The sequence below is a fragment of the Aspergillus viridinutans genome (genome assembly GCF_018404265.1).
Source record: "Aspergillus viridinutans IFM 47045 DNA, scaffold_2, whole genome shotgun sequence".
Classification (NCBI taxonomy): domain Eukaryota; kingdom Fungi; phylum Ascomycota; class Eurotiomycetes; order Eurotiales; family Aspergillaceae; genus Aspergillus; species Aspergillus viridinutans.
In genome coordinates, this window is record NW_025091218.1 from 3,583,272 (window position 1) to 3,603,857 (window position 20,586).

A 20,586-nucleotide genomic window follows, 5' to 3' on the forward strand; every position below is an offset into this window, starting at 1 on the left:
ACGCTGCATGTGATTGTTGTTTATCTTCCTGCATCAATCCTCCGGTTTCTCTGTCCTTCTCTCCTGTCCATCAGCTCAAAGGCTCTCTTCTGAGCAAGACGTTCAGTCAATAGTCATTACCATTTTCCAGACTTCCTATTTCTTTCATCACACTCACCATGGCCGACCAACAGCCCGAAAAGACTACCGCTCCTGCTGCTGATGCCCCAGAGTCGCAGCCTACCGTCGTTACCAACACTGACACCCCCAAGGAGACGACCGAGACCACGGAGCCACAACCAGAGAACAAGACCGAAACCACAACCGCACAGCCTGCCGTTGAAACCACTGCCGCTCAACCCACCACTGCAGAGACCCCCGCTGAGGCCGACAAGGCTCCCGCCGAAGGGCAGCAGCCGCCTCAGGCCGCAGAGGAGAAGCCTGTCGCTGAGCAGCCGGAACAGCCTGCCTACCTTGCTAAAAACCCTGCCCTGGCTCAATTCTTTGAGCGTCTTCCTGCCATTCTCTCCAGCACCGGCCATGCAGAGATGTGGGGGGTCCCGCTCAAGGACTCGAGCGATGCTCCCACCGTCAACGTTCTGATCAAGTTCCTGCGCGCGAACGAGGGCAATGTCAAGCTGGCTGAGGAACAGCTGACCAAGGCCTTGAAGTGGCGGAAGGAGATGAACCCCTCCGCACTTGCTGAGTCGACCAGCTACAGCGCGACCAAGTTTGGCGGACTGGGTTATTTGACCGTCTACAAGGAGGCTAATGGTACGGAGACTGTTGTCACCTGGAATATCTACGGTGGTGTCAAGGATATCAACACCACTTTTGGTGATATGGATGAGTGAGTACATCTGCCAAAGGATATCCCGCGGATCCTAACCGTTGTTTTACGCTTGTAGGTTCGTCAAGTGGCGTGTTGCGCTTATGGAGCTGGCGGTCAAGGAGCTGAAGATGGCAGAGGCCACCTCTGTGATTGACTACGATGGCGAGGACCCCTATCAGATGATCCAAGTCCATGACTATCTGAACGTGAGCTTCCTGCGCCTGAATCCTGCCATCAAAGCCGCCACCAAGAAGACCATTGAAGTCTTCACCACAGCTTACCCTGAACTTCTCCGGGAGAAGTTCTTCGTCAATGTCCCTGCCATCATGGGCTGGATGTTTGCCGCCATGAAGGTTTTCCTGAGCAAGAATACCACTCGCAAGTTCCACCCTATCTCCAACGGCGCCAATCTGGCTCGCGAGTTCCCTTCTCTGAAGGAGCAATTCCCCAAGGCCTACGGTGGAAGCGCCCCTGCTCTTCAGGAGGGAGCGAGAACCGTCAACATCACTCAGGACGAGCCTGCCCCCGCTGCAGCTGAGGCTGCGACAAATGACCAGCCAAAGGAGCAGGCCAAGGAGAACAAGGAGGAGGAGATTGCTCAGCAGGAATCCAAACCTGAGTCTGCTCCAGAGCAGCCAAAGGCTGACCCTGCTGTCACTGCCCTGGAAGCCCCCGCTACTGATGCTAAGTGAGCGTGATAAGGCCGTCACACACTCGGATTTGACATATTGAAAGGAATGGAACAGGAGAAACAGGCATGATACCCGGGAGGATAGGCAGACTGCTTTGTTCTCGTTTTTGTGTGCGCACATTTGATACCTCGGAATTGCTACGTTTTTGCGAAAAGGAGTAGATAAACCAGCTTAACTAGAACATATATACTTAATTAGTAGTAATAATAATAGGAACTCCACTCTGGATGATCTTTTGTGCGCCTATAATTGTAGGTATTCTCATCTTTGGATCACTATCACATGGACAGGGCAGTAGTTGGTATATGGGAGACCAGAGATACCAAAGCCGCAGTTTCTTCCGCACTCCGCAACACTTTCGATGTTCGCAAGAGCTGTTCGGGTCGAACTAAGCCCTCATCTTCCTCTACCATTGATCACCTTAAGCCAGCTGCCTTGAACTGTCAGAATGTGGCTTGTCCTTTTTGCAGCGTCCCGCATGTTTCAATAAATCAGGTTTACTTCCTTCGAACTCGCGATACAAATACTTTCATCCAGTCCATCGTCAACCGCGCCCTTACTCCTCACGAGCTTGACTTCGTTCCCACCTCACCCTAACCTTCAGAAGCGAAGACTACAAGCTTAACCATGTCAGTTTGGAACCCAGATAACATCCGCGACGTGGCCGAGTCCGTCGGCATCGTCAATCTCAGCAACGAAGTGACCGAGAACCTCGCGCGTGACGTTGAATACCGCATCGCACAGGTCCTCGAAGAGGCTCTCAAGTTCATGCGACACAGTCGCCGGACGCTACTTACCACGCAGGATGTTGCGCAGGCCCTGCGGGTCCTGGACGTGGAGCCGCTGTATGGATATGAAACCACACGGCCGTTGCGGTTCGGGGAGGCGTCGCTGGGACCCGGGCAGCCGTTATTCTACGTCGAGGACGAGGAGGTGGATTTTGAAAAATTGATTAATGCGCCGTTGCCCAAGGTGCCGAGGGAGATTTCCTTTACTGGTGAGGGGTTTTTTTTTTTCCAGCTGTCGTTTTAGGCCTGTGTTTATGCTAATTGGTTTACTTGTACAGCTCATTGGTTGGCAGTTGAAGGTGTGCAGCCGTCCATTCCGCAGAATCCTACCGCAGCCGACTCGAGAAACCTCGAATTGACGGCCAAGGGGCCCAATGCCAACTCGACGTTGGCGGCGATGAGCGGCACTGGGAACGTGGCCGTCAAGCCGCTGGTCAAGCATGTGCTGTCCAAGGAACTTCAGCTCTACTTCGAGAAAGTCTGCAACGCTTTCCTGGATGAGTCTAGTGAAGAATACCGGACGTCGGGCTATGCCAGTCTGCGCGAGGATCCGGGGCTGCATCAGCTCGTGCCGTACTTTGTGCAGTTCATATCGGAAAAAGTGACGCACGGGCTCAAGGATATTTTTGTGCTGACGCAGGTCATGCACATGGCAGAGGCCCTGGTGCAGAACAAGTCGCTATATGTGGATCCTTATGTACGGTTACTCTTTTTGAAGTGCCTTTCATGGGAATTGGCTGCTAATTCGGACCAGATTGCATCCCTTGTTCCCCCCATTCTGACCTGCCTGATCGGCAGACAGCTCGGCGGCAATGCAGACATATCAGAACAGTTTGCTCTACGCGACCTGGCCGCTTCTCTCCTCGGCCTCATCTCCAAGAAATACTCTCACTCTTCGCATACACTCACACCTCGACTCGCCCGCTCCTGTCTCAAGACTTTCCTTGATCCGTCAAAACCATTTGGAGCGCATTACGGTGCTATTATCGGCTTGAATGCTGTCGGTGGCACTGAATCTGTTCGAGTCTTGATACTTCCTAATCTATCGACTTACGCAAGCCTTCTCGCGGACGGCATGGCAGAAGACAACCCTCGACGACCGGAGGCCGAAAAGGTGCTAGGCGCACTGTTGGCCGTCCTCTCCACCTTGCGGGAGGGCCGTAGAAATCTGGCCAATGGGCACGGTGCCATTGTGACCGACGAGCTCCGCGAGCGACTAAACGCCAAAGTGGGGGATATCATCGCAGGTCGGATCGCGGATGCGGGAGAGGTGCAGATGGCCTATGCTATTCTCGAAGCTTGAGGCATTTGCGGTCTGCCACCCTTGGCTTCCTTTTGTGTCTCTGCTTTTCCTCTCTTGTCCATTTGTTTTCTTCTTTTGAGTCATTAAAATTGCAGCTGTGCCTTGCATCTTGGCGGCGGGAAGGATTTCATTATTGGGGCTTTGGCGTTTACGTGGCGTACGAAGTGGGAAACATCTGTGGTTATTCCTCGCTTGATCTCTTCTGAATTGAGAACAGGAAAATTATCCAGAGCGGAATGCTATTGTCTAGAGCTCTGTCTATTGTCTAGAGCTCTGTCTATTGTTTTATTATCGATCAGAGATAGACACCTAAGAAATCATATCATAGCTCTGGTATATGTTAGCGACGTCATCACTGTCAGGTGGTGCCTCACCGCCTACCATAATCAGCATAGAAACATTGTGTCGCGCGACAGTCAGTGGAGTGCCTCAGGCACTTACTCTGGCTGCCCAATTTGGACGAAGGAAGAATCCGGCGTCAAGTCATAAAAAGGACAACCTACGAATTCTAGGAGTACGCTCTGTAGAATCCAATTTATCAATTGCAATATATTCAAGACATCCACGCTTTGAGTCGCAAAGGAATCATCTAAAGTTTCAGGCTTCCTTGATTGGCGACTGGAGTCTTCGTCCTCCAAGCCCAATCTTCGGAGCAGCAGTCAGTCTTAGCGTTTTAGTTGCGCCCCACGAAACCAACTTTTTTTTCCTCCTCGTTCTCCCGCCCACAGACCTCTATAAATAATAACTTCTGTCAACCTTCAACGGCTGCCTACTCTGCCCGACAAAAAGAAGACGTCTCATCGATTCTATACTCCTGACCTTGTGAGGAACTTATAGCCCTCGTCTTATTTCTTTGTCTTTGCCCGTCCTCTAATTTTCCGTCATAAAAAGGCGACCACATCCTCGGAGCTTGCAGTCTATCGTTGCTCTCGCAGATGTCCAGAGCTGTGGCCTCGCGCTACGTCGTGCTGTTTTGAGCTCGATCTGACTTTGCCTTCCATGAACCCAAAGGACTTGCTGCGATTCCTGTCTAAGCCAGCAAAGTAAGCCTTTCTCCTTATGTGCTATTTTCATGCGCTGGAAGCTGCCGATCGCATTATGACCATGACCCCCTCGTCAGGCACACAGTGAGCTGGAACTGACTCAATTGCTCCTCCAGGCCTCGATAACACGACTCACATCCCGAGTCATTTCCTTCCACGCTTCCAATTATCTTCTCGTTTCTTTCCAAAAAAGCAGATACTCTCGTCTGCTAGACCCGATACTTTGACCGGTATCGGTATCTTCCAGTACGAGGGTGCTCGCCATATAGTCACAATTCCTTTTTCAAGAGGCTTTTTCCTCCTCTCCCTGTCCTTTCGCCCTCCCTAGCATCCCCTTCGGGCTCGTGTTGAATTTCGTCTATCTGGCCTGTGTGCCATTCTCTTTATCGCGATAAAGGGCCTTCTCTCTCAGGCGGACATAGCCCCCCTGTTCGTCTGGGCAGCAGATAGTGCTTCCTAGGCTTTCTGTGTCTACGGTCAACTACATATACACCACTGCGTTGCTTCTCGTTTCAATAATCGGTCTCGCACCGGCATACGTTCACACAGGTCATTACGTCAATCAGCGGAAATGGTCTACATCGGCATCCCCCAGAATTACACGGCTTCGCCGTCTTCCTTTGCCGGAACTCCGTCCTTGACGATCAATTACCAGGCAACGCAGGATCTTGATTCTACCAATGCTTTTGAAGGTATGTCTACGCGGTGATGTGGTGTCTGAAAGCAGCATTGGGCAGAGGCTGACAGCCCACAGGTCCAGAGAAACTCTTGGAGGTGTGGTTCGCGCCTTCCGCTCAGGAATTAGGTCCGGCGCAGCCTGCCGGTTTGAAAGCTGTGCCCGAGGAGATCTGGAAGGACATGCTGGATCTCGTCAATTGCCAGGTCCTTTCTATTGTCTCGTCGGAGGATGTGGATGCTTACCTGCTCTCCGAGTCCAGCATGTTCGTCTGGCCTCACAAACTCATCTTGAAGACCTGTGGTACCACCACTCTTCTGTCCGGTCTCCCACGCATTCTCGAGATTGCCGCTTTGTTCGGTGGCTTCCCCAAGTCTACCGCTCCTTCTCGTGGAATCTCCGTCGCCGCCGCGCCCTACCGCGTGTTCTACAGCCGAAAGAACTTCCTGTTCCCCGACCGCCAGCGCGGCCCTCACCGCAGCTGGAGGGATGAAGTGCGGACTATGGATAAGATCTTCCTCAACGGTAGCGCCTACATGATTGGCAAGATGAACGGCGAGCATTGGTACTTGTACCTGACTGAACCTCATACCATGCTCACCCCGCCAACGAGCCCGGGAGCGAAGACCGAGTTTGCGGAAACGGAGACTAAGGTCCTCAGCGTACCTCAGGGCGCTGCTCTGCAGGCAGATACTGAGGATGAGACTTTGGAAGTCTTGATGACCGATCTGGACGAGGAGAACGCCAAGCAGTTCTACCTCGAGCATGCCACCGCGGTTGCGGAGACCCGTTATCGCAACTTTGATGCGGAGAAGAGTGACCATGTCGATGTGTTCAGCAATACTTCCTCCGATATGAGCGACCTGGACTCCGAAGGAAGCCGGGTTCTGCCTCCGGAATTGACTACCGAGGGCCACGCGCTCGGAACCGTCGTTTCTGAAGCTTGTGGTCTTTCCGACGTGTATCCTAAGGAGAAGTATCCCGACTCGCGCATCGATGCCTACCTGTTCACGCCGTGTGGCTTCTCCGCCAACGGCGTGATTCCGCCTCCTGAAGGAAAGACCGGTACCCACTACTTCACGGTGCACGTCACTCCAGAGCCACATTGCTCGTATGCGTCCTTTGAGACCAACGTGCCGCACTCGCAGAACGGCCAGGCCACTGCTGGAATCATCAAGCAAGTGGTCGACATCTTCAAGCCTGGCCGCTTCAGCGTCACTCTCTTTGAGGCCAAGCCAGCGCTGAGCCAGATCGAAGACGAGTGGAAGGAAGCCAAGTACCTGGCCGCTCGTCGGACCGCCAAAATGGAACATGTGGAGGGATATCGCCGGGTGGACCGGATTGTCCACGACCTCGACGGCTATGAGCTTGTGTTCCGCTACTATGAACGCCTGGACTGGAAAGGGGGGGCCCCTCGGCTGGGAGAGGAGAAATTTTGAAAGAACAAGCCATAGCACGTCGAGATATCGTTTCTTGCGGAATTTGGTCGGACATTCTTTTGAGATGGAAATAGTCGCATTCTACATATTTTGTTCTTCTTTTGCCCAATATTCGTTGAACAGTCAATAGCCTTTGCTTCCCTCATTTGAGCTTGCAGATAATTCTTCGAGAATTTGAGCGTTCGTTTCGTGTACAAAGCTCCTTGACTCCATGTACTGTCCTTACTGTTGTGATTTTGCATTGAGCTACTCGAGCGTTTGCAATGAACATCTGATTATAATCCGTATACATTCTTTCTTTGGTATGTGAACATATTTTATCTGGAATATATATCCGAGTTCACAAAAGTAGACTGGTAGTAACGTGTGGTGTTGATGGATTTGTTGGCCTGCGCCAACTGGCATCGATTACCGATCGGCAGACCTGCCAGATCGGTCCGGAGTTTCTTTCTGGTTGGGATCACTTCGCAGCTCCAACATACCTTCAACTTCATCCACTCGCTGCGCCAAAGCTTGACCGCGAATTTTTCATGATTAACTACAACAAGATTATAGATTTGGCTTTTCTCTTTGCGTTTTACAGTTAAGTCGGTGGAAGAGACAAAAGCAACATAGTCAGTCAGAGGGCCAACTCATATCAAACCAACGAACAACCTCCGTCAAGGCGAGCATCAACAAGGCATCCAAAAGCCCCCACAGGAGCTTACATACCTGATTGACTCCTTTGTCTATTCTCTCATACGACACAACTTCACAATGTCATCACCGCCACCTCACCCAACGCCGACGAATCCCCTCAAACGGCCCTCCATCTCCTCCTCCGCCTCACTGCCTCTCGGCTCCAACCCGAAACGCCCACGCATGCACCCCCTTCGGCAGACGTCCTTCCCCGCCAGTATAGACAGTGACCAGCGCGCATTCAGTGCCACTAGCGACGCGGGAAGTGTGACGGGCAGTTTCACAGGTAGTCTGGGCGGGACGAGCGCGGACGGGGTGTTTCTGGGGGCAGCGAAGAAGGGGAAACGCGGGCGCAAGAGTAAAGCCGAGAAGGAGCGGGAGCGGGAGCAGCGGGAGGATGCGGCGAGTCTGCGCGGGGAGACGCGACTGGGGTCTGTGGATGCGGATGGGATGTCGGTTCGGGCTGGTGGGACGGCGAGGGGGGATGCGGCCGGGGAGGATGGCGACGAGGATGAGGACTTTGATGACGAGGGGGAGATGCTGAGGGGTGAGGAAGGGGTGACGGATACGGAGGCCGAGAAGAAGAATCTTGCGTATGTTTCTCGCCCAGTTTACTGACCCAGCGTGTTTTGCGAGGCTGACGTTGGATTCTCGGAACATAGGTTACTGGTGGATGCGTTCAATCCTATTCAGTCGGAGCGATACGATCTGTTCAAAAGGGCCAAGCTGCGCAAGGAGACGCTGCGGCGGATTGTCAACCACGCGCTGTCCCAGTCTGTTCCCGCCAGTGTTGTGACGACCATCAACGGTTTCACCAAGGTCTTTGCGGGCGAGATCATCGAGAAGGCGAGGACCGTTCAGGCCGAGTGGGCTATCGCACATGATCAGGCCGCGCGCGCCGCCTTTGACGCCGAAGAGGCCGAGGCCGAGGCCAGGGCAGCTGAAGCAGCGGCGAGGGCGACGGGGGCCCAGGGACAAAGCCCGCCTCAGCCGTCGGTCAAGAGGGAGCACTCGGACAGCAATCGCTCAACTCCGATCCCTCCTTCATTGTCCTCTCCCATGCCGCAACAGCAGGGCTCGCAACCGTCCACGCCTTCTATATCTGGTCTTCCGCAGCAGCAGCAGCAAGAACAGCAACCCCCTGCAGCAAGACCAAAAAGGGAATTCAAACCGCCGCCTAATCCTCACCGGGGCCAGCTCCTGCCTTCTCATCTTCGCGAGGCATTGCGACGGTACAAGCGTGATGGCGAGGGCGGTGGTGTCGGTTTCTCGGGCTTGAGTATGGGCAACTTGGGAGTGAGGGGATCAGTCACCTGGAATGCCGGCAGTGCTGGAGGAAGACGCATCTTCCGATAGTGCTGCCTTCCTCGGTTTCTCTTACTTTCTGACATGATGACATGATCAAAAGCACTTCGGATTGTACATACATGTAACCTAATATATTGTAATGATGGCTCGGGCGGCATGGTTTCATCGTCAACCACGCAGGCATACTTAGGGCTACTGTCTTCGCCGTCAAAGGACTGGCTCCTCCCCGAAGAAAGTGACACTACAGGCAACCATTCTTACTCGACCGTCATATGCTTGCATTCATCTCTAGACCGATAGAGACCAGCGGGATACATTGCTCTCCAAACTCCCTGAACGGTTGATACCCATCTGCACCTGCAAAAATCTCCTTACATCACGAGAGCCTCTCTGCCCAATGACCACAATCCATTAGTCAATCAACCTATCCACAAGACAGTCAGCTAAAGACCTCTTCCACGCAAGCCATAGCACCCAACTTACCTAGCCAGACGCGACGAGCCACTGCCAGCCTAGGCCTAGAAAGGAAATCCAAGAACATCATCGTCGAAGCGGCGGCGGCGGCGGACGAGACGAACTCTCTGCGGGCCGTGGATCTCGTTGTGCTCGCGTCCATGTTGATCAAGGTACACCTGCGCCTGGCGGATGAGCACTCTCAGGACATCCACGATGGCGAGGAGGATGATGATCTTGGCGGCTGTATGGAGGAAGAAGACTAGGCTGGCGTTTTTGGTCATTGGGGACTTGAGAGCGATTAGCTCGCTAGATGTAGTGTTCATTGTATCTGGCGCTTGTTTGGTCAGTGTCTCTCTCTTACAGGGCTGAGGGTGGTTTGCCAGTTCTTGCTCACTTACCTTGAAGAGAGACGTGTGATCCTGGGTTTGGTATGGTGTCTTGAGCGGAAGTTGTGATGATGCTCACAGGACTGAATGCTTTAGGATGAAGGATTTGCACACTGCGATTCTGTAGTGATAACTGCTCAGGGAGAAGGGAAGTAGTCTTTCTGTCTCATTCCGTCAGAACACATTGTTTGTTATGGGAGAAGATCTTTTGGGCTCGGCGTGACGGTTACGCTCGTTGCCTGACGATGCGATAGGAGCATCTAACGACTCAGCGAAATCGTCTCGCCTGATTTGACGGTTCTCCATGGCAGTGAAGGTTTTTCTTTCATAGTGAAGATGGGAGAATCAAGCACTCTAGCCTGCACTGCTCATTCATCTTCATCTCTTCCTCCTTGATGCCGTACTTGTTTCTTTCAATTCTTGCACGCTCAACACATGCAAACAGGTCTTTAACTTGGAAGCACCTTTTTCTTTGTCTTTTTCTTTATCGTATTGTATTTCCTTGTTGTCCTCTATCGAAAATGTCTGATAAGATTGAGGAAATCCATGAGATAGAGGAACCTGCTCAGAACCAGAGTGAGAAGAATGACACTCCCCTGGCGAAAAGGACCGGCGTCCAGCGCGTGGAACGTCCTCTGCCCGAGCTCGACTCGAAGAATGGAGATACTTGGACGTACGATGATGAATCCTATCGCCGAGGAGGCATTCTCATCCCTGTTGAGGTCCCGAACGACGCCGCTCCCAGTGAGGACGTGGAAGTCAAGAGCGCAAAGCTCATTCTTCTCTTCGGTAAGATAGATTCCATTCCAAAGCGCAAGCTCAAGAGCCTCCCCAGTCTGGTGAGATGGTTATCAACTAATGAGATCTGTATCTCCGTAGGCCCCCCAGCTGCGGGAAAGAGCACTGCCGCAGCAAACGTGGCCGCAGAGCTTGGATTCATTCACATTTGTCCCGATCAGACGATCAAGCATCTGGGAAAGACAGGCCCATACCTCGCTTGGCTGACGGTTGTGCAGGCCATTGAGACCCAGGGAAGTGTGCCGAGCGAGTTACTGTTTCGTCTCGTGAAGATGGAAATCCAGAGACACATAGAGTTTGGAGCGACTACCTTCATCATTGACGGATGGCCACACTGCTCCGAGGACTTCACTCTGTTGCACGAAGTGAGTGATCCGTGACCATTGGCTCCGTAACATTCCATTCACCTTGCTCTCACCTTACCATTTAGCAGACGTTGACTCGCGATTGTTTAGACCTTCACTGTGGTGTCAGCTTTTCATCTGTACGCAACTCAAGACACACTTGAAAAGCGTGCGATGCAAAACCCTATGACCTTCGATGAAGGCACCAAGCGCCTCAAGTCCTTCCGAGACGGGATGGTGAGGTATTATCAAGAGCTGGGGGATCTCCTCACTCTGGACAGCTTCAAAGACGTTTTGATCCCGGTACGTATACAGCCACAATCTCGAGAATTTTGACAGGATCCAGGGCTAACTCCTTATGAGATGAGTGCCGAACAAGATTACCAGGTCTTTTACCCGCAGATCAGGTTAATCATCGAGGTAGGGATCTGAACCCCAGAGTTGCAAAAGATGGCGTTGATTGACAATAAATAGAAGAGGCTTGCTCGGGTTGAGGCTGCTTCAGAACTCGCGCAGACTGAGACCTCGTCGGATGAACATGAGCATGAGCATGAGCCCGTTGGAGATGAAAACCTTGACTAGGCGTGGTCGTTGATCTTGTCTTCTTGGGTGACGATCTTAGGAATAGCCGCTGTTTCTTGCTTGCGTCATTTCGCTCTTGCACATTTTGACAAGCCTTTTTCAGCCTGTGTCTCAGGTGAGGGTGTTGGCATTGGCCTTCGTGGTATCTCGTGTGGTTTCAAAATGAAAGATGTCTGCTTGTTGCTGGAGGTTGAATCCGAAGCTTTTGGTGGCCTGCCAGACCTGCTGACAAAGCAGCCTCTTTAACCAGGTAGTCATTGTGATAACGAATTGAGAGATACTGTATTCCAACCAAAGATCCTTTACCGTATAGGAAAATACGTCGTATAGCACATGAAGATTAAAGCGCCTCATATTGTACAGTTGCAGATAGACCGTCACACCTGATACAGTAAAACCAAGAAAGAAGAATTACCCCGATGCTCACCTTTGCTTGACCTTGAACGCCGAGCGCGCCTTTTCTCTTTCAAGCTCCAAGGCCTTCAGGTGAGCCTCGCGGCGAGCATGATTCCTCTCCTCCCGCTTCCAATCCTCTTCCTCCTTCCTTCTCCTCTCGTAGTCGGCAGCCAACTTGAGATCCTTCTCGCCAAGGCGAGGAGGCTCGGCGACAGTCCCATCCGCGTTCTTCACGGGGCCCTGACCACGAACGGCGTCCAGTTTCTCCGCCGTTTCACGCTTGATGTTGTCCTTGGCTTCCTTCAGGTTGTTCAAGGCGCGATCAATAAAGCTAATCTCCACACTATCAGGCGACTTGTGCTCTTCGTGAATCATCTTGGCTCTTTCGGCCTCCAGATGCTCACGAAGCATGCGGATCGACTTGCTCTGCTGCGAATCGTCTTGACCCGGGGACTGACCATTTTTAGGCTGTCTTACAGGGAGGGCGATATTCATTGATTTTCTGAAGCTGTCAGAGCCGAGAAGGTAGGCTTGGCCCAGACCAAATAGACCAGTCGTCACGAAATAGAGCTGGAGGGCGCTGGGGAAGAAGGCCATGAAGAGGAAGGAGAAAGCAGGCAACCCAAACATGAAGAGCTTGCCTAATGATGTGCCCTGGAGCTGGTTCACGCCATTTTCGCCTCCTTTCTACACAGGACGAAGACATTCTGAGTTAGTAATCAAGCCAGTAGCCCGAGGGATGAACGTCGACTTACCCGGATGCTTAGGTACATGAACAAGGACGACGCAGCGGGAAGTATGAAGTACGGGTCGGCAACGGTAAGATCCTTCAGCCAAGCGACGGATTCCATGGTCAGTCCTGGCACTGGCAAGGCTGCCATACCCTTGACGACTCTGTAGCAGCCAAAACCAAAGGGGATCTGAAGCATGGGAATGAAGGACTTCCATGCCGTGATACCTTGCTCCTGGTGAATCTTCTGGATTTCGGCTCGTAATTTCAGCATTTCCATTTGGTTGCCATCCTTTCCGCGCAGGATCATCTGCTGACGCAGAGGTTCCGTGATGGGCTTGACATTGAGCATTTTGGTCGAGGTGTCCACAGCGCCCAGCGTAGGATACAGAAGTGCTAATCGGAGGAGAAGACCGGTTCCCACGATACTTGCCCACCAGGGCAAGCCTCCCCACATGTGGATATGTTCAATGAGAAACTGAATGATTGACGACGGGCCCCAGCCGTAGTCGAGCCCTAGGTCTTTGAGGTATCCGATGTGCTCGGGGATCGAGCTGAGATCAGCGGCAGACAGATCAGAAAGGTTAGGTACGCCCATATCGGTAGGAGCGTCCGACAAATGCTGACTCGCAGTCGCATCGGTTGCGGAAGATGTCGAATTGAATCTTGCGGACATGACTCCGGGTATGGAGGCGGCAGGCTTCCATGAGATTTTTCCGGAAAGTGTCTGGGTAGGCCCTCCATAGCGTACAGGGAATCTCGAGCTCTGCGGTCTGAACGAAGAGATCTGCAGTATACCGACTCAAGTCAGCCAGGCGTCTACTTGCTTGCCGGCGGAGAAGAGGATATCGGGGGACAAACCGATCGGCTGGAGCGAGGGAAAGCAGTCAAATGTTGTCGAGCAATGGTGGGAATCCCACCACGCCCCTTCAGACCAGCCCCTGCCAGCATTGTGATATTTGGCCGCAGGAGATACCTAGTGGTTCACGAGCGACGGCGTTTTAGAGTGAGAAAACAACGGCTATATCCGCTGCCGAACTCGCGGAGATTGGACTTTTTCGCGCCAAGACTTGCTTTCTGCCGGGCGGCCGGAGTTTGTTCCTGACTATACGTCCCAATAATACCGGAGGCACAAGAGAGAAGAGGAATATCGTCCGGGTAGAATATCATTTGATTTAGATGAAATTTCCATACTCGCAATGCACAGCAAAACATGGACCGTGTCTTCGATATGCAGAAGTCGAATTGCTTCGCCCGACGCCGTCCAATCTGACCTACTGCTGGTGCCTTTTGGAATCTATGTACACATATACGCAACCCATGCTGAAGACGCGGGAATGAACAAACGACTAATGGATCACAAACATTGGATATCAAGAATTTGCGCAGAGAGAAATCTATATTTGGTGCCTGAAGGCGCGCAATCACTCCAATGATGCAGTATCTTGCAGACTTCCGGCTCTAGGCTGGTGCCGCGATGGAATGTCGCGAATCTCCATGCCTGGTCCCATGGGCCTTGACCGTCGATAAGTAGGGAAAATCTAGACGAGACAATGATCAGTCCAGTTTCGTTGGAGATGAGTCAATGTGCATTGGCGCATAATCGGAGGGAGACAGATACTGTACCCCCTCAAAGCGACTTCATGGAACGTACCTTTGTGTTAGACCAGCCAAGACGAAAAGCAGCCTCATGTGCAAACAATTCCCCAAATCCCAGCATCAACCCGTTGACAAAAGGGAGGATCAAATTGATCGCCGCCCCCCGCAAGATGCCCCAGATCGACGGAGGCTTATACAGAATCAAGGGCGAACTGGATGTCGACATAGGCGATGAAACTTCATGATTGGTAGAGTAGATTTCCGAGTCCGAGGGTACCGTCAGACCGGAGTCGTAGAGCTCAACCCTTGAGTGGGAGTGTTCGTCGGCCATGCTGCGGGACGCCGGTTGACAGGAATCGAAGCAACAGGAGCTCGTAGACGGTAGAAATCCGACAACTGTCGAGGATATACCTGGCGCTGCTTAATTCTCCGGGCACCAAATCAATATCGCTTTGTACCTTGCATGAAAAACGGGATGGGCGAGATGCTGTAGTTGTCGCAGCCAGATGATCAAGGAAACTGAATCGCCTACACCTGACTCCAAACGGTTATGTAAGCAAGAATAGTACTGAGTTACGCAATATTAATGTCGGTCAAAAGCCAACGACGGAGGGTTCCCAACGTCCCATACTTCTAACTGAAATTAAATGCTTATAATAGTACTTATCTACTGTTTAAGGTATTTGTGCTGGATGCAGTTTCATGAAAACTAGGGCGCTTTGCTGAGGGCTAACTGTCTCTTGTTTTTGTTGGTAGCAGTACAGACTACGGAGTATCCATAACCATAGTAGTGTTCCCTGCCAAAAGGCGGAGCTTCATGAAGCGACCATACTTCGAGTACGGACGAAGCTACCAGGATAAATACACGCAGTAGATAAAGGAGTCGCAAATTGTACTAATGTTTGAGATCCAAATTTAATAGCACTCGAGCTAGTGCAAGTCGTAGATTGTAAATGTAACAGAGCAAAGCACCTGAGGCATCAACATCTACTACTCCGTACACCGGGAGATCTCTTCTTCCGGATGACCAATCAGGCAACAGTGACGTATCCTCATCAGCGCGGTGTTTGTTCCTTAGTGAAATCGGGAGCTCCAGTGATAGTTTGGCATTCACTAATTCCTTTTTCGCTGGTCACCATACATCTCCTTCTGTTTTCAATTCTCGGTTTGGTGCTCTTCAGAAGTCACACCTTTCTTTACACCAGACTCAAGCGTTCGATAGCTGGACCGAGCTGTCTACTCATATCCTTCCAAGATGGAGCGTAACCCCGCCGAGAACGATGAGGTGGTTTCTCAGTTCTGTGCAATGACAGGCACGCGTCCTGCAGAGGTAATCCATTCACGCTGATTTTGTGGTGATGTCTGACGAACCCTTTCGCTGACATCTATATCAAAAGGCGCAAGAGTACCTGGCAGCCAATGGGTGGGATATCGAGGCAGCGGTGACAGAATTCTTCGCGGAACAAGACGAAGCCATGCAAGGTGCGAACACAGTTGGTGGTGGATCTCTTGGAGGTGCAGATTCAGCTGCACCAGCAGGTAGGTCACTTGGCGGCAGCTCTTCCCAGTCCGGAACTGCTACACCGCAGCAATCTTCCTCTTCATCGCACAAACCCACCTCTAAGAAGAGATTCGCAACACTCGGGGATTTTGCATCTGGAGGCCGTGATTCGTCCGATGAAGATGACGGGGAGACTCAAGATCTTTTTGCCGGTGGTGAGAAGTCAGGACTGGCTGTGCAGAACCCGGATGATCTCAAGAGAAAGATCATCGAGAAAGCCAGAAAGTGAGTCTTAGTCTCACCTGATTATTATACTCAATTTATGACAGAATACCTGACGACTACGTATAGGACTCAGCCGCCGTCTTCTGACGAACCCCAAACAAGACGATCCTACTTTACCGGCACTGCACGCACCCTTGGCGGTGACGACGCCCCCAGCCGGGTCATAGAAAGCCCGAGTGCACCTACACTACAGAAACCCCAGCGAGTACAAAGAACGCTTCACTTTTGGGCGGATGGATTCTCTGTCGACGACGGTGATCTCTTCCGTTCAGATGACCCACGAAATGCGGAAATTCTTGACGGGATCCGACAGGGCCGTGCCCCGCTATCCATCATGAATGTAGAACCAGGTCAAGAAGTCGACGTCGAGATCAAGCAGCATGAGGAAAAATATGCCAAGCCTAAGCCAAAATACAAGCCTTTCTCCGGAACAGGGCAACGACTCGGCAGCCCGACTCCGGCCATCAGAAGCCAAGCCCCTTCTGAGGCTCCGGCCCCTAGTCAGCCAAGCGCAGAGTCTGTCAAGCCTGACGTGGATGAGTCGCAGCCGATCGTGACCCTACAAATCCGACTTGGTGATGGAACTCGTCTAACATCTCGATTCAATACCTCGCATACCATTGGCGACGTCTATCAGTTCGTTTCCGCTGCCAGCCCATCCAGCCAGGGCCGTCCCTGGGTGTTGATGACCACGTTCCCGAACAAGGACCTTACAGACAAATCTGCTGTCCTTGGGGATCTACCTGAGTTCAAGCGAGGTGGTGTGGTCGTACAGAAGTGGCAGTAAGCTGCTGCTATGGAAGTTATGGCTCCTGAAAGTTCTGTTGGCCACCTCAAACCATAGAAAAGAGGCCCTTTTTCTTGCAGGCGATCCATATTGTGATCTCCTAACAAAATTTGAGCCAATGACACGATTTATGTAATCCAGATATGGACGAGTAAATAGGCAATTCCGGTCAAGAGGACGACTCGCATATCACGAAACGATCCTGCGCACGAGGACTTTAGAACTAATGTCTTTTCCTATCTATTGCAGCTTGTAGTCGAGGATATCTTATCTATTGACGACATACCTCTCGTAAGAGGTAAATAGTTTCAAGACGAATCTCCGGATTGATAAGCAGTCTTCCCCACATGGCGGGATGACGCTGAAAAAGTGAGCGAACTGCGAAATCGGCCGTTTTGCCATCACCTTTTTCTCCGTCTCCGAGTGGAAATTGAAGTCTCGCAACTTCAAAATTGTCAGATAGCCGGCGAGAAATGCCTCTCGACGGAGTCAAGAACATTGTGCTGGTGAGTCGCGTTTTCCCATGTCATTTTTTTCTGTCCAGCACAAACCCCTCATCGCATCTTATCGATAACGGTCCTACGTCAATGAGGGATGAGTAGTAGAGGAATCCATGAGCCATACTGGGGCAATACAGACTGTTTTTGACTGAAGCTGAATTGCTTCGGTTTAAAGTCTTCTCCCACAATCGTTACTGACACTCTGCGAATGTGAAAGGTCCTCTCCGGCAAAGGTGGCGTCGGCAAATCTTCCGTCACCTTACAACTCGCCCTTGCACTCTCGCTTCAGGGCAAATCCGTCGGTATCCTCGACATTGATCTGACAGGCCCATCCATCCCCCGCCTAGTCGGACTCGAAGACGCAAAGATCACACAGACCCCGCGCGGCTGGCTCCCCGTATCGGTACACCCGCCCGAGAACACAGCACAAGATGGCGCGCCACCACGAGGCGCATTGCGGTGCATGTCTCTGGGCTTTCTGCTACGCGATCGAGGAGACGCGGTGATCTGGCGCGGCCCTAAGAAAACCGCTATGATCCGCCAATTCCTATCGGACGTTTCCTGGGGTCCCACGGATTATCTGCTCGTGGATACCCCGCCCGGCACGAGCGATGAGCATATAGCGTTGGCGGAGCAGCTGTTGACGCTGGCTTCGACGGACCCGGCTGTGTCGTCTATGGGCCGGCCCCGTTTGGCGGGTGCGGTGCTTGTGACGACTCCCCAGGCCGTGGCGACGTCTGATGTGCGCAAGGAGGTCAATTTCTGCGTTAAGACACAGATCCCGGTGCTGGGTGTGATTGAGAACATGTCCGGTTACACATGTCCTTGTTGTGGGGAAGTGAGCAATTTATTCTCCAGTGGCGGAGGTAAGGTCATGGCGGAGGAACTGGGGATCAGATTTCTAGGTACTGTGCCAGTGGATGTCAAGTTCGGCGAACTGGTTGAAGGGAAGATGGTTGTGGATAGTGACTCGGATGAGGAAGATGGGCCTACACAGGCTCAACAGCCAGAGGAGCCTGTCGACAACAGGCCGCTTGTTGAGCGGTATAAGGACTGCTGGTCATACACTCGATTTGAGGAATTTGCGAAGACATTAATATCTCAGATTGAGGGGGAAAGCGCGGCGAGTTGATATTTTCTAACGCCTTGATATGCATAATACTCTTCGTCACTAGCCTCATTTGTCTTCATTCATATACCACTATTATGGCTTTTATCCTGCCCTTTCTGCCCCAATAGAGTGCATTACCAGCCAAGTCCATATCATCTCAAAAGTTATCTTAGGAGACAATCATCGAATTACTTTCACATTGTCTTCTCCAAGGTCAACCTTACTAGAGCCCGGAATATTGATCACAGTCACAGTGAAGAAGAAAAGCATTGGCTTCTCCGCTCAGTGCACCACTCAACCACTGCACCAGGATAGATGGCACAGGAATAAAAGAAGTTTTGATTTTCACAGATCAGCGGCACAGGAGAATTGAGAGAAAGAAGCTACGCAATTCAACGGATTGAACATATAGTAGGGAATAACCGTACGGAATCAACCCCATCAACCATCCACGTCTAGCCTATGTTTCTTGACGGATGCTGTTCATTTTGTCTCTCAAGCATGGCACGCAGCAGCTTCTCAGCGGACCGAGGTTGGCCGTCTTGAGAAGCATTTCTGAGCCAGTTGAACAGCGCTTGCACATCTGTCAGTACGGACAGTTTATCTGACTGTCCAGGATCCCTTGTCGTGGTATCACCGTTCTCTCCTGCGGACAGCTGGCCTTGACGAGAGTCAGAAGGAAAGGTGTGCAATGAATGGCCGTTGGCTTGTGCGTCGAGGAGGATCTCTGATACAAGCGCAGGTGTCAGGATACTCTTAAGCTGGTCCTCTGTGATGCGTTCGTTCTGCTTTCCGAGCAATGTCCGGCCGTTTGAGTTCGGCTTCGACATGAATTCCCTAGTCGCAGGCAATGAATCTGCAACGGGGTCTGAGGTGTTTCCCTCGAGATTGGCAGGAAGGAGCGATCGCGGATTGTCAGACTGCGCGAGGACAGACAAGCCCTCCGCAACGGAGAACGGCACGAATGAGTGATACACCATTGTAGAAGATGTGATTGTAGAGGGTCCGGTCTGTTCTAAGTAACGATATTGAGGCACAGTGGTGTAATCCCGCACACCCATGACACTGTTACTGTCGTCATCAAAAATTATCACAGCATCATCAGGTTGTCGTTCATGGTCTGAGCTGGCTTCCTCGACAGTCAAGAGACCGCCAGGGGGGGCCCGAATTTCTCCCAAAGGCGCAATATGACTTCCATACTCGTTGGCCAAACTGAGTTTGCTACGGCCACATATTTCGCCAATCGTGTCCAAAGTACTTCGAATTTCAGGCTCGATGGCTCGCAAAATGCCATCGATACTAAAGTCTTCTTCCGAGGGAAGGCTTGGGCCACGCTTTGGCGTTCCAGATCGAACGGAAAATGGAAATGAACGCCGTGAAGGCATATTGGATGTTCCTCCAGTGTCATCTGTACTTCCAGAATAGGCCCGCACCAGTACCGGTTGAGAAGCTAACGTCGAGGACCGATTGCCAGAATGATTGGCCTGGCGATTCACCCAGGACAGAGGTCTGTGATTCCCATTGAGTTGACGTAAGGCAGTGGTGCGGTATGCCCGTGCGGAATTATCTAGAGCAAGGCCATAACGGCAGGAGCTTGCTTGATGAGATGGCCCAACAGTCTCGACCACAGGACAGGAATGAGACGGTGTGAGCTGTGACCATCTCTGGCCCGAGAGTGAGGACGATAGTCGGACTCCATCAGGGTGGGATGACAGCCTGTCTGACCTATAATCCATTATCGACAAAACAGGGTCCACAAAAAATATTAAGAAAGTTTCGATTTCTGGTTTGTTGTTAAAACCATCCCATCAGTCAAGGACGTCTCTGTCCAAATGTATTCGTTGCAGCTGTGATGCAGGAAGACGTGGAGGGAATACGGCCACCTGAATAACCCCGCCCTCATGCCGATTCGCAGCTGCGGCTGATCCTCCAACAGTAACAGGGAGTCAAGCAGCTGTCAAATCACAGCATGTACAAGGCAGGACACGTATCTACGCTCGAGGTTCTTGCCCAGAGGATCAAACCTGCATTGGCGCATGAGAAAGAGTGCCATGTTGGCATGCGTCTGAGAGACTCGGTAGACTCCAGTGTGAGAAAATTTCCAGGTAATGATAGCTCCAGCGGATGCCACTTTGCTCCAATTAGTGGGATTTTCGAAAGCAATGTAGTAAGACAATGCGTTGGCATGCGACAACGACGGCGATTACTTGTGTTATCACTTATCAATCTGCTAGTGGACGGAACAAACCACCCAAGGGGGGCCAGTTATGCGGACGGGTCGTTGTTGCTACTACTACCAACTCACAAACATCATGTCTTGAGTCCTTGACGAGCCAACCGGCTATGTTTCCAGTCCTTGCTCCTGAGATCCTA

At 51.8% G+C, this 20,586-nt stretch overlaps 11 protein-coding genes across 11 annotated transcripts; 7 read left to right on the forward strand and 4 right to left on the reverse strand.

Moving 5' to 3' along the window:
* Positions 1-158: 158 nt before the first annotated feature.
* sfh5 (CRAL/TRIO domain protein) lies at positions 159-1,503 on the forward strand (the record flags this gene model as incomplete). Its single annotated transcript, XM_043267900.1, has 2 exons — positions 159-829; positions 888-1,503. The coding sequence occupies 2 exons, from the start codon at positions 159-161 to the stop codon at positions 1,501-1,503; spliced, it is 1,287 nt and encodes a 428-aa protein (XP_043123835.1).
* A 627-nt stretch (positions 1,504-2,130) lies between these two features.
* On the forward strand, positions 2,131-3,594 carry Aspvir_004677 (TATA-binding protein-associated factor TAF6; the record flags this gene model as incomplete). The annotated part of the gene is made up of 3 exons (XM_043267901.1): positions 2,131-2,500; positions 2,570-2,988; positions 3,046-3,594. 3 exons carry the CDS (start codon positions 2,131-2,133, stop codon positions 3,592-3,594), a joined length of 1,338 nt encoding a protein of 445 aa, XP_043123836.1.
* A 1,614-nt stretch (positions 3,595-5,208) lies between these two features.
* On the forward strand, positions 5,209-6,752 carry Aspvir_004678 (adenosylmethionine decarboxylase SPE2; the record flags this gene model as incomplete). Its single annotated transcript, XM_043267902.1, has 2 exons — positions 5,209-5,329; positions 5,392-6,752. 2 exons carry the CDS (start codon positions 5,209-5,211, stop codon positions 6,750-6,752), a joined length of 1,482 nt encoding a protein of 493 aa, XP_043123837.1.
* A 756-nt stretch (positions 6,753-7,508) lies between these two features.
* Aspvir_004679 (transcription initiation factor TFIID subunit 11 family protein) lies at positions 7,509-8,786 on the forward strand (the record flags this gene model as incomplete). Its single annotated transcript, XM_043267903.1, has 2 exons — positions 7,509-8,023; positions 8,093-8,786. The coding sequence occupies 2 exons, from the start codon at positions 7,509-7,511 to the stop codon at positions 8,784-8,786; spliced, it is 1,209 nt and encodes a 402-aa protein (XP_043123838.1).
* Positions 8,787-9,256: 470 nt separating this feature from the next.
* On the reverse strand, positions 9,257-9,517 carry Aspvir_004680 (uncharacterized protein; the record flags this gene model as incomplete). Its single annotated transcript, XM_043267904.1, has 1 exon — positions 9,257-9,517. One exon carries the CDS (start codon positions 9,515-9,517, stop codon positions 9,257-9,259), a length of 261 nt encoding a protein of 86 aa, XP_043123839.1.
* A 584-nt stretch (positions 9,518-10,101) lies between these two features.
* On the forward strand, positions 10,102-11,304 carry Aspvir_004681 (adenylate kinase family protein; the record flags this gene model as incomplete). The annotated part of the gene is made up of 5 exons (XM_043267905.1): positions 10,102-10,369; positions 10,460-10,743; positions 10,834-11,025; positions 11,086-11,142; positions 11,197-11,304. 5 exons carry the CDS (start codon positions 10,102-10,104, stop codon positions 11,302-11,304), a joined length of 909 nt encoding a protein of 302 aa, XP_043123840.1.
* Positions 11,305-11,727: 423 nt separating this feature from the next.
* Positions 11,728-13,381, reverse strand: Aspvir_004682 (membrane insertase OXA1; the record flags this gene model as incomplete). Its single annotated transcript, XM_043267906.1, has 3 exons — positions 11,728-12,387; positions 12,456-13,217; positions 13,292-13,381. 3 exons carry the CDS (start codon positions 13,379-13,381, stop codon positions 11,728-11,730), a joined length of 1,512 nt encoding a protein of 503 aa, XP_043123841.1.
* A 473-nt stretch (positions 13,382-13,854) lies between these two features.
* Aspvir_004683 (TOM13-domain-containing protein) lies at positions 13,855-14,360 on the reverse strand (the record flags this gene model as incomplete). The annotated part of the gene is made up of 2 exons (XM_043267907.1): positions 13,855-13,971; positions 14,085-14,360. The coding sequence occupies 2 exons, from the start codon at positions 14,358-14,360 to the stop codon at positions 13,855-13,857; spliced, it is 393 nt and encodes a 130-aa protein (XP_043123842.1).
* A 924-nt stretch (positions 14,361-15,284) lies between these two features.
* On the forward strand, positions 15,285-16,602 carry Aspvir_004684 (protein phosphatase regulator SHP1; the record flags this gene model as incomplete). Its single annotated transcript, XM_043267908.1, has 3 exons — positions 15,285-15,359; positions 15,427-15,815; positions 15,882-16,602. The coding sequence occupies 3 exons, from the start codon at positions 15,285-15,287 to the stop codon at positions 16,600-16,602; spliced, it is 1,185 nt and encodes a 394-aa protein (XP_043123843.1).
* A 473-nt stretch (positions 16,603-17,075) lies between these two features.
* Positions 17,076-18,234, forward strand: Aspvir_004685 (Mrp/NBP35 family ATP-binding protein; the record flags this gene model as incomplete). The annotated part of the gene is made up of 2 exons (XM_043267909.1): positions 17,076-17,108; positions 17,320-18,234. 2 exons carry the CDS (start codon positions 17,076-17,078, stop codon positions 18,232-18,234), a joined length of 948 nt encoding a protein of 315 aa, XP_043123844.1.
* A 434-nt stretch (positions 18,235-18,668) lies between these two features.
* Aspvir_004686 (uncharacterized protein) lies at positions 18,669-19,598 on the reverse strand (the record flags this gene model as incomplete). Its single annotated transcript, XM_043267910.1, has 1 exon — positions 18,669-19,598. One exon carries the CDS (start codon positions 19,596-19,598, stop codon positions 18,669-18,671), a length of 930 nt encoding a protein of 309 aa, XP_043123845.1.
* Positions 19,599-20,586: the final 988 nt, after the last annotated feature.